The sequence below is a fragment of the Carettochelys insculpta genome, chromosome 11 (genome assembly GCF_033958435.1).
Source record: "Carettochelys insculpta isolate YL-2023 chromosome 11, ASM3395843v1, whole genome shotgun sequence".
Lineage (NCBI taxonomy): Eukaryota > Metazoa > Chordata > Testudines > Carettochelyidae > Carettochelys > Carettochelys insculpta.
The window spans coordinates 20751406-20763224 of NC_134147.1; the positions used below are offsets into that span (position 1 = coordinate 20751406).

The window sequence follows — 11819 nt, forward strand, 5'->3', positions numbered from 1 at the left end:
CCTGCCCCCCCCAAGCCAGCCCCAGCAGCCATCAGAGAAGGGCTGTGTAGACTCAGACTGATTGCCTCCCAATGGCAAGCAGCATGTTGTAACGGGCTCTGTGCAGGTGCTGGGCAGCCAGTCCCCACAAGGCCGCTTGGGGACATGGCCCTGGGCTCAGCACCCCCCCCCACCCCCAAACCCCCAACCACCGAGAGCTGCTTTGCACTGCAAGAGCGCAGGCACCTTCCAGGGCTGCCGACTTAGTGCGCCAAAAGGAAGGGCCTGTTTTCCCAGCCCTCCTGCCCAAGCGGGTGCCTCATGGCAGACTGAGCCTGCAGCAGCGAGACGCCATACACCCCCCTCCCTGCCCCCACCCCTGTGCGTGCACGAAGCTGCCGCTCGTCACATTGCACGGCATTCAGCACCGCCGGCGTTGGTTGCACGGTGCTGACACGAGAAGGGTTGGGCTGTGTGCTAAGGCCCTGCTGGCAGCCCTGCTGCACGGTGTCCCAGCTACCCCTCCCCCACCCCCATGCCCAAGGGCCCACTCCCCACCTGCAAGCCTTCCAGGGTGGGCTGTGTGCCTTACCCCAAGGCTGGGCACTGCTGTTGGAGTGCTCCCCCCACCCCCCACTCACTAGCTCAGCCTGGCAGCCCGGCTTGCCTGGGCAAGCCCTTGCCCATGCAGTACCCTGCCCCATCACTAGCCTCACACGATACTACCCACACAAATGCTATCCCCCCCTCCCCCCGCCCCGGGGGTCCATGCATGGGACAGTCCCCTCCCCCCCAACTGGATCCTGGGCAGGGCTGGGAGACGGGGCCAGGGAACACCTGTGCGGACGCTGTCAGTCCACTGGAAGAATGGGCCGGGGGGGAGGGTGGGGTTCAGCATGCCAGAAGGGGCTGTCAGGCAGGGTTCCTGGGTCCTATCCGCTTTGCTCATGATTCTCCTTTGTAATGAGCACAGCAAAATTCTCTCCTGGGGCAGGTGTAGGGCTGCAAAGCACTGGAGACTAAGCAGCAGCTGCTGTTTTCCTGGCCCATTTATTCAACATTTTTTCAGCGGGGAAATTCCTGTCTTAGCTCAGATTTGTCACTGTGCTGCCAGGGAGCGAATGCGAGCGGGAACGAGAACCCTACCCTGGCGCAGCGCCACCGCCCCCAGGCTTTGATCTGCTGGGAACGTGCGCCATCGCAGCCATGTAGGTAGGACTCCCAGGCCTGGCACGGCGCTGCAGCTGCCGCGAGCAAGGAGCATGGTGGCTGTTTATCCAGGGATTCCCTTGCCTGGCAGTGAGTGGCAGCTGGCTCTGGGGTGGCATGCTGGGGCTGGTTATACAGCTTCCCCTGCCCTGCCTGGTGCTGTGACTTGCCCAGTCAGCCTTTGGGAGGGTGTGGCTGCAGAGGGAGGCGAGGGTTGGGCACTGCTATGTAATGGCCAGGGGTCATCACCCTCTATCTGCTCCTGCCCATTAGCCATGACTTGTGGCAGTGATGGATTTCACTGGCTTAGGTGAGTTACCACCTGACGCTCCCAGCCCCAGCTGGCTCCACCTCCAGCCACCAGACCTCCCCCCCCCCACCCCCTCAGCTGCCAGTCCCTCAGCCTGGGGCTGCTGTCACCCCCATGCCAGTGAGTTTGTGCTTGAATCATTTCCCCATTTAACAAAATGAGCCAGTTCCTGTGTGACAGCTCAGACTGCGTTGGGGGGGCACAAATGAGTGTGTGTCCGTCCGTCCTCCGCCACTGGGGGGGTGCCAGAGCCAATCGAGCCCCAGGGCAGGGGACCCAGCCTAACTGGGGTGGGGCCATGGGGCACACAGCTGTTGGGGGGGAGGGGGGGAAATGTGTGACCATGCCTGGACACCCTACGGCGCGTTTGCCCAGGGGCCCGGGGGGGCGGGGGCTGGGCGTCAGGCATGCTGGGGTTTTGTTCTCGCTGTGGGAGAGGCAATGGCAGTGAGCACAGCTGGGGGCCAGGATGTTGGGCTCGGTCTCAGTTCCCAGCTTGGGGGGGCGGGGGGGGGTCACACCTCATTCACCTCCCCCCCCCACCCTCAAAACCTTTGTATAATGAGAGCCGCTAATGCCTGCCAGAGCTGTCAGCATTGAAGTGAATGGGGGGGGTTGGAGCTGGAGGAGGTGGTGCAGATTATCTGTCTCACTTGCCCCCCACCCAGCCCCGCTCACTGAGGAGTCACAGGAAGGGCGGTGATGTGGGGGGGGGGGTCTCCTGCCCACCTGCTGAGGCGCGCAGAGCAGCATTACTTGCTATTGCAGGGCGTGGCTGCAGGATGGTGACAAACAGAGCAGGGCAGCCCGAGGCCAGGCTAGCAGGAGGCTGGGAGTCAGGCTTAAGGGGCACTGGCCGAGCTGGGGCAGCCGTCTATAACAGCCCTGGGGCGCCTGAGCATCCATGGCGCACACATGCTGGGCCTGCTGCTGCAACCTGTTCTGAAGGGGTTTCCATCCTACAGTGGGGTTACAGTGTTTGGGTGCCTCTGTTGAGGAAAGTTTGTGACGATCTCATAGCAGCTGCCCCCATTTGCTCCCTGAGCACAGGGTCCTGTGTGCTTGGCTCTTGCACCAACCCCTGCTTGCAAGAGACAGAATGACAGCAGCAGCCTTAGAGGCAGGCTGAGCCAGCCCAGGGCTGCAGTGGACGCAAGGGGTTCCCCTGCTGGGCAAAGGGGCACAGTCCCTACCGTGCACACAACTGCTGCAACGCTGACTGGCTGCTGGAGCCAAGTCTGAGGAAACCCCCTCCGAGGGGCGGCTCACCCCCTCCTGCTGGGGTATAAGCAGCCAATCAAGTCTGCTGCAGAGCTCCTCCCCAAGGAAGCAGAAGGAAATGGGAGTTGCAGGAGGGGTGAAGTTAATGGGACATGAGTGGAGGGCACGCAGCTGTGAAGTCACATCTGTAGCTATGGAAAATCATAGATGAAATCCCTCCTCTCCTTCCTTTTTTTAGGTTACTTTACGCCTGGCAGGGAGCAGGGCCTGCCTGTACTTGACCCCCACATGGGTTCTACTCCCCCTGCAACCCCACACTGCAAAGATACCAAATCCTAAAGAACCTCCCTCCTCCATCTCCCCAGAACACAATAATGGACCACCTGACACAGTGTGTACTAGAATTGAAGGCGTGTGATATAACTGAAGCCAAACAACAGGAAAAGAGAGCCTGCCAAACTACCTGCTTTTCTTTTTGTCAGTCAAAGATTAGTGTTGGTGTTGTACACCTAGATTTCTGTTAAGGATTATAACAGGGTTTAAAAAAGAACTATATAAATTCATGGAGGTTAGGTCCACTAATGGCTATTAGCCAGGCTGGGTAAGGAATGGTGTCTCTAGCCTCTGTCAGAAGCTGGAGATGGACAGCAGAAGAGACCACTACCTGTTCAGTTCATTCCCTCTGGGACATCTGGCACTGGCCCATCAGCAGACAGGACACTGGGCTGGAGGGACCTTTGGTCTGAGCTGGTATGGCTGTTCTTATGCTTTGAGTGCTAGGACAGCTTAAGAAATAAGATAAATACTAAATCACCACAGCCCACACCATTAACTGGATTAAAACTGGCTTACTGATCCCTCTCACGCTGTACTTGTAAACAGGGAATCATCCCTGGGCACACGTTTCCACTGGTGTCCTACAGTGCTTGGTTCTTGGCCCCATCCTGGATAATATTTTTAGTAGTGATATGGAAGAACGCACAACATAATTGGTGATGAAATTTGTACAAGAGCAAAGACGGGAAGAGCAGTGAACAATGAAGGGGACAAGTCAGGGATACAGGAGCTGGTAAATTGGGTGCAAACCACCAATATGTGATTTAATAGGGCAAAATGTAAAGTTGTACATACAGAAATGAAGAATGCAGGTTACACTTACAGGATGGGGGACTCCACCCTGGCAGCTGGGGACTCTGAAAAGGTCTTGCAGGTCATAGTGGGTAATCAGCTGAACCCAAGCTCTCACCATGAAGCTGTGGCCAAAAGGGCTAATGCAAACCTGGAATGTATGAACAGGATATAGCAGAACAGGAGAAGGCAGATTGTGTTACCTCCGTACATGTCACTTAGGCCAGTGCTGCCGAAATCCTGCATCTAGTTCTGGTGGCCACGATGGAGGCTGATAAAATGGAGGGCTCCGAAAGAAGAGGCATGAAAATGATTAAGGGCTGCTTACAGAACCTCATGGTGAGAGACTCCAAGGACCTGATCTACTTAGTTTAACAGAGAGAAAGCTGAAGGGTTACTTGGTCTCATTCCAACAGTACCTACATGGGGAACAGCACTTGGACAACAGAGACAAAGATCTAATGGGAGCTAAAGGCACCAAGCTGAAGTTAAACAAATTCAGACTAGAAATAAGACACTAGGTTTTTAACCATTTAATAATTAACTATGGAATGATGTCCTGAGCGCTGTGGTGGAGGCTGCATCACTGGCAATTTTTAAATCAAGATTGGATCTGCTCCAAAGTATCTGCTCTAGTTCAAACAGGAATTCAGGGCAGTCCTCTGGCCTGTCTCATATGGGTCAGAGTTAACGATCGATGATCCCTGGTGTACTCAGTCCTTCCTCCGATCAGCAGACTGGTCCCGGGGTCTCTTCCAGCCCCACCCGTCTACGCTTCTGTGATGTATCATCTACAGTTCTATGAATAGGACAAACTCCACAGTGGTGTCAGGCTGGGATCTGGGGGCACTGCTGGCACAACGTGCGTGTGTGTGGAGGGGAAGGGTCAGCAATGCCCACAAGGGTAGAACTTTCCCGTACTGAGTCCCCACCCTGCTTCCTGCTGCACGGCCCACTCTAGTGCCATGCCGGAGCACCGGAGCCAGAGCTGCAAGGGCAAAGTGCCTCCTCCTGGGCTACTGCTCTGCTCCCTGCTGCACAGCTCCCCCTGGCACCGAGGGCCCAGCACTGACACACAGACCGGGGGTTAGTCAGGACTGTTTATTCCCTACTCCCACAGCACTGGGTTCCGACGGGTATTTTCCAGAAAAACACTGATATGCTGGAAATACTGATTGTGGGGGGTGTTTTCCAGTGCAGAGGACTAGGGGACCAGATATCCAACAGTAAAGGGAGTGCGGGTTAGGGCCCTAAGGTGATGTGGGTGGGTGAATCCCAGAGAGCTGGTTAGTGTTATCATCCTTCCTTCATAGTGAGGAGAAAACTGAGGCACAGGTGGCAGGAGAAAAGTACGCCACTCAGGTTCCCCAGCCAGTTGGGGATAGAACCCAGGAGTTCTGGCTGCTTGCCTCCAGACAGGGCTCTGAGGTGTCTGGGTATGCGTGTGGTCTCAGGCAGCTGTGCACTGGCTGGTAGAGTCCTGCGTGCCTCGGTGTCTGGGGAGGTCCCAGGAATCCATCTTTCTGGGACAGACAGCTCAGCGGACAAGGTGGAAGGTCAGCCAGTAGACAATGAGTGGCTGGCAGGCAGCAGCCCCCAGGGTGACGTAGGTCTGGCCACGCCCACTGCTGCGGGGATGCCCCATCCCATCTGGTGCCAGTGACGGGTGTAGCTTCATCCGCAGGGAGCGTGCCTGGGGGAAGACATTAGCTATACAGGAAAACCTCAAACAACACAACCCCTGTGTAACTCAAATTTCTACACAAGCTGGGGGGGAAGATGGAACAGGTGGCAGCCGGTTCCCAGCTCCTCTGGGCTTGCGGGAGCCAGGAAACCGAACAGCCCAACAGAGCTGGTAATTTTCCTGGCTCCCAGAGTGGCAGGCAGCTGGGAACCAGGGGGCAGCCTGGTTCCTGTCTCCCTCCTGCTTGTGGGACCTGGGAAATTGACCATCCCACGGCTGGTTAGTTTCCTGGTTCTGCCAGCGCAGGGCACCTGGGAACCAGGCTGCCACTTGATTCCCAGCTCGCCTCTGCTTGCAAGGCCAGGGAACTGAACAGCCCACCAGGTCTCGTCAATTTCCTGGCTGCTTCTCCCACCCTCCTTCAGCCGTGCAGGTGTCAGCCTGACAACCACCCTGCTGGAGAAAGGCAGGGAGAAGGCATTTAGCTTGCCTAGCTGCCTGCAGCTGTGGGCAGGTACGCAAGCTAAAAGCCTTCCCCCTGCCTTCCTCCAGCCCAGGGGCTGTCAGCCTGACAGCCCCACAACCGGGGGAAGAGGCCACAGAGCAGTTTCAAGTGGTGCTTAACTCACGTTAAAGTGAGTCACACACAACTTGGTGCTGCCATTTCAAGGGTTTACTGTAGGGGGAAGTCTGGCCCGGTAACTCCACCTGCTGTCTCTGCTCCCTGCCCCCACCTCACCTGTGGGGAGACATCATTAGACATGGGGAATGAACTGGTAACCACCCACCTCCATTCCTTTTCCTCCAAGGGTTGTGGGCAGTGGGCTGCCCTGATAGGGCCAGTTGAACATTGTAGCTACAGTGGCTGAAGGAGCCATTACCAAGTCCCATGATACCTTCGGGCTGATGCTCCATGTTCAAAGACTAGTGTCCCCACCTCCCTGCATCTGAGACTGGCAGATACCACCACGTGGGGATCAGGCATTAGAGACAAGCCCATGGGATGGCCGTGGGGGGGGGTGTGGGGCCAGAAGCAGCAGGTTCTCACCCACTTCTGAGGCTCTTCCCTTAGCTGCACTCCCACACCTCCCACCTGTCAGCTTACAGGGGCTACAGCTGCTGCCCAGAGGCCACCCCCATTCCTGGGGCTCTAGGTACCTCTATAGGGGCTGTTCCTAGGGGTTACAGAGGCTGTAGCTGCCCCTTTAGGGCCCAGCACTCACCAGGAAGTACATGAGAGCACAGGAAGTCCAGGCAAAGGCCACGTAGTACCCATCACTGCCAAAAAGCAGCCCCCCCAGTACAGCCAGGATCATCCTGGAGGATACAGAAATTAGGTGAAAGCAGTGAGGGGGGATTCCCCACATTTCCCCTCCCTGAACAGAGGCACCAGCCACCCCTGCTCCACCATCACGCCATCCAGCCTGCTCCCTCATTCTCATGGGACTCCTCAGACTCACCTTGGTGTCACCCCACCCAGCCTCAGCTTCATCTCACCCGGCCATTCCAATCGTGGCAGCATCCCCATCCCAGCATCACGCCATCCAGACCCCCACATTCCAGCAAGCCTCCCAGGCCCAACCCACTGGTGCATCCTGGGATACAAAGTCTGAGCAGGGGACACACTGGCACACAGTGGACAAGGCGACTTGAGGCTTCTGGGCCACGACTCCCATGATTCCCTGCAGCAGCTACTCCCAAATAAATTTTGAGCAAAACTGAAACACGACCACAATTGCAATTTTTGCCCAAAACCAAATTTTCCATTAAAAAAAATGGATAACTTGTTTTTGGTTCCATTCCATTATTTTCATTTCCACCTAGTTTTCTGTTACCCCGGCCCCATCTTTGTAACCTTGCTCTCCCCTCCCCGGGAAGCTGCATGGGGCTGCTGTCCCCACAGCTGGCTTGCGGCAGGGCTGCCCCGCGTGCAGACTCACCCCACGTATTTGTACCCACTGTAGGCCAGCAGGTCGAAGGGTGTGAGGTCACTCTGCACTGTCACTAGGTAGAGACTCAGCAGCAGGGCGAGGACTTCAATAACGACCCACACAAAGGCGGTGCTGGCACACATGCCCAGCACCTCCGGAGAGAACCTGCCAACAAACCACAACAGCAAGCCAGCCTTATATTTTCTGCCGCTGGCGTGGGGTGCAGAGGCTATTTAGACAGGGATCCCTTGCCGGGTGGCTGACACAGCCAGCTCAGGGGTGGGGCACGGGAGCTGTTTACCAGCACACAGCAAAGCTACCCTGAGTTTGTGGGGAAATGAGGGCAAAACCTGCAACTGACAGAAACAGTAGTAGGGATTTACAGACAAGGAGAATCTCCCAACCTGGAACTTAGCCAAGGGGACACCTGGGTTCACACTTAAGCTTTTGGGGGAAAAAAACGGGCTCCTACATACCTGGGAATCACCAGGACAAGGCCCCACCACGCTAGGGCACTGGAGTCAGCATTGCCGGCACGAGGCGAGTGCCCCTGAGAAAGCCAGAGGGGCAACGGTGGCCTCAGAGGTTATGGGGTTCCAAAGACGTAGGACTCACCTTTGCTGCAGGCCAAGGGCCATGCCAGCCAGCAGAATGTAGGTGATAAAAGCCATGCCTGAAACAAACACACAGCTGAGGTGGGAGCGAGGGCTTTCACTGAGGGCAGGACAAGGCCCATAGGCAGGGTAGGGAATGGGTAGGGCGGGGATCAACCTCCCGGGTGCAATTCTAGTAACGTCTGTCTGCCTAACTCAGGGACATTTTACTCGCACTTTTGCACTAGTGATCCCTTTCACGCTGCACGTCTGAGTGTGACACCCCCCTTGTACATTAAAGCCACCTTTTAAATATTTAACACTACTACAAATTCTGGAGGTGAAGTGGGGGCTGGGGTGGAAGCTGATAGCTTGTGATCCCCGCCCCCATGTAATAACATCATAACCCCAAGGGGTTCCAACCCCCTGTTTGACAACCTGTGGCCTAAGTGACTGAGCAGTCCGTCCACCTACCATCACCCAGGCATCCCAGTTCACTCATCCCTCATCTGTTCATTCCCATACATGCTCCCACTCACATCCACCAACTGCTCTCTCTCGCGTCAATACAGACAGAAAGAGGGGATCCTTGGGCTACCAGTCCTTGAAGAAGGGTCATCGGGATCTTGCTTCTGGAGCTGCAAGTGGGTGGTTGGCCTGAGAGCAGAGGACCTCAGACCTAACTAACCTGGGCTTGAAGCAGAGGCCCCTCCCCATCACTATTTGCAGATTCTTCTGTTTGATTGTACTCACTGGGGATGTACAGGTCGGGTGCATTGACGTCTTGCCGGGGTGTGAGGGGCACGTCCCTGCTATACTGAACCTCCCAGTTCTACAAGAGAAGGGAGAGTGATCGGATATGGACTGGCGATCCTTACTGAAGAAACAGGTGAAACTGAAGCAAAGACAAAAGCATCATCATGGAACCAAGCCAATGGTGGAATCTAGGAGTCATGGCTACTTAGACAACCCCCGCCACCCCCGGCAGCCCCCGCAACAAGCCCATTAAATCATAATCACCTCCCAGAACTGCAAACAGCGTCCACAAGTCCTGGCTCTCAGCCTCCTCTCACTACCCCACTAGATCCCACACGACTCCCAGAGCTGGGGATGGAACCCAGAGGTCATGGCTCTCAACCCCACATAGCTTGCACATGAGGATGTACCTGGTGTGCATAGGGGAAGAGCAGCAGAACCAGCTTCTTGGTCACGTAGGCAGTGTCCACGGCAAAGAAATACTTGAGCTTGTTGACAGACATGAACCTGTGGATCTGTGCAGGGAGAACGATGGGGTTATGGCACTGGAAAGGGGGCTCAGAAGCTACTCGCCAGGAAGAGCAGGGGGTTGCGCTGTGAGGCATATCACGCTATCATATATGGGAGTATTGTACTGGGTGGGGGCTTGCACCAGGGGGCTACTGCACTGAGCAAAATTAAACGTGTGTGACAGGGGCTTACTGCGTTGTGGGGAGTGCGTCCTGACAAACAAAGCCCCTCGGTCAATTAGCGACATTCTCCAGTGCAGGCCTGATCCAATTTATAAAGAAACTGAGGCAAAGAGACAGCGAGGGAGCCAAGGAGTCCTGACTCCGAGACCACTCATTTTAACTCGTCGAGTGTGCTCCCTTTTGTGAAAGGGCCACGTAGACTCAAGTTGCCTCTACCCTGCAAAGGGGAGCTGCCAGAGTAGACGAGGCATCTCCCCACAATCAAGGCACAGGGTATGCAGAATTCATAGACTGCACAGCATTCAGCACCCCCTAATCTGCCCTGCCCTAGCCCCCATTCTAGCCTTGTGGAATGCAGGGGTCTCGGTTCTGTGGTCATCCCACCCACCTCTACCTTTTACCTCCTTATGGACAATATCCTTTCCCTGGCTGGCAATGGATGACCCATAAGCCACAGCCACATTGGCCATTGGGTCAGTCAGGAGGGAATTGAAGCCCATTTCAATTCCAGAGGCAGAGGCCCCCTGTGCATGCGGGAAGCCAGCACTGGTGTCGTCAAAGAGCTGGTGAGGGTCTGGGGCTGGAGGACCCAGGGGACCCCGGCCTCGGTGCTTGGAGCCTGCAATACATGTGAAATCAACGTTGATCAAATGTGCAGATGACATGTGGGTTAGTAAAAAATGACTGGGAAAGGGCTGCCACAGAAACTGAGTTGAACTGACCGGGGAGCAGAGCCCATTCCAACACAACATGTTGTAATCCAGCCAAATATACAGTCACCTTCTAGGAAAACAGGGATCAGTCTCAGAGTTGAGACTGTCTCCTGGAGAGCAGACACTCTGGACAGCATCCAGGACTCATAGTGGACAAACAACTGATGATAAGCCCCCAGTGTGATGCTGTGGCAGAAAGGACTAAGGAGACCCATGGAGTCACCCAATCTGTAACTGGGACAGGTGTACAGAGGAGCATACAACACAGGAGAGACCCTTATTGGACCAGCGCATCCAGTCCTGGGGCAACAGGCTGAAAAACTGAAGAGGACATGGAAAGGAGCCTTCCAAGTGACTGAAGGCTGGAGACTAAGCCTGTGTCTACACTGCACTTGTACAATCAAACCTTTTGTCAGGGTGTGAGAAAACATCTTCACACTTGAGAAAAGTTGTAGAAATAAAGAGCTGGAGTCTGGACAGTCCTCTGTGCCGGGGAGAGCGTCCCCCGCCAAGAGAGCTACCGCCCATCGCCGGGGAGGGTCTGATGTTGTCAGCAGGAAGCCATCAAGCGGCACCGTGCACCTTACAGGGGGCGTGCGTTAGCTGCATTTTGGGGACACAGCCCTGCCCCACTCGAAGAGCTCCAGCTGTTTAACTTCCAGAAGAGCAGATCAAGAGGTGATTTATTCCCGGCGTCCAAGTACCACTTGCAGAGGAGTCACAGGGAGAAGAGGCAGTGACGGGGACAAGAACAGTAACTCGTGCAACACTGGAGCTGGGCTGGCCTGGCCCCCTCCCCACACAGAGCAGGATGTGGGCTCCCCATGCCCAGCTCAGGCAGGGCCATTGTTCACTCTGGTACGGGGAGGGCCCGGTGCCGCCCAAGGCCACAGCGAGGCTCCCTGCCCAGCTCGTGTACACCCCTTTCGTCACCCAACACACCTGCCCACCACTGAACGGCTCCCGCCACCTTCAAGTCAAGCTCCTCGGTGCCCCTCGCCACACAGCCCGCAAGGGCGGCCAGCGCACGATGGGGCCGTGCCCGGCCTGCACTCAGCCCGGGGCCCCTCCCTTGCTCTTTCCAGGGCTCCTGGAATGAGGTGACCCCCCTTTCCGTCTTCTTTGGTCGCCCCTGCTATGCACCCCCCATTGCTGCGGGGAGGCGGGGCGTGGGGCTGGGCCGGCCACCAAAGCTCCTGGCCCAGCAAGTACGTTGCGAGTCTATAGGCTGCCCCGGCTCCCGGGGGGGGGGTCTCGGGGGCGCCCCTCAGGCCACGCCCCGCGCCGCGCCGCGCCCCCTGGACACAGCGTGGCAGCGCTGGGGCCTAGCCCCGCCGGGCCAGGGGAGGCGGCCCTGAGGCAGCCGGGCCGGCGGAAGGCCCGAGCGGAGCTCGCAGCGGGCGCTGCCCCGGGGCTGCCGACCCGGCCGGAGCCCGCCCCGCACTCACCTTGCCCCCCGTAGCCCTGCGGATAGGCCATGGCGGGCTCCGCGCGCGGCCTTGTGGGTATGAATAACGATGAGCGGCGGGGGGAGGGGGGAGTGTCCCCGGGCGCTTCCCTTCGAACGCGGCGGGCGCCCAGTCGCGGACCCCCAGACCCGGCA

The 11819-nt window shown here is 57.0% G+C and overlaps 1 protein-coding gene across 2 annotated transcripts; it reads right to left on the bottom strand.

Moving 5' to 3' along the window:
* Window positions 1-3799: 3799 nt before the first annotated feature.
* Window positions 3800-11819, bottom strand: YIF1A (Yip1 interacting factor homolog A, membrane trafficking protein). Of its 2 annotated transcripts, XM_075005737.1 has the most exons (8): window positions 11665-11819; window positions 9905-10122; window positions 9222-9326; window positions 8809-8887; window positions 8078-8135; window positions 7472-7627; window positions 6755-6848; window positions 3800-5540 (listed from the first exon to the last, which is right to left on the bottom strand). In XM_075005737.1, the coding sequence occupies exons 1-8, from the start codon at window positions 11693-11695 to the stop codon at window positions 5385-5387; spliced, it is 897 nt and encodes a 298-aa protein (XP_074861838.1). In that variant the 5' UTR covers window positions 11696-11819; the 3' UTR covers window positions 3800-5384. The 2 variants fall into 2 exon arrangements, with proteins under 2 accessions (XP_074861838.1, XP_074861837.1); XM_075005736.1 differs by lacking the exon at window positions 11665-11819 and having other exon boundaries at window positions 9905-11653.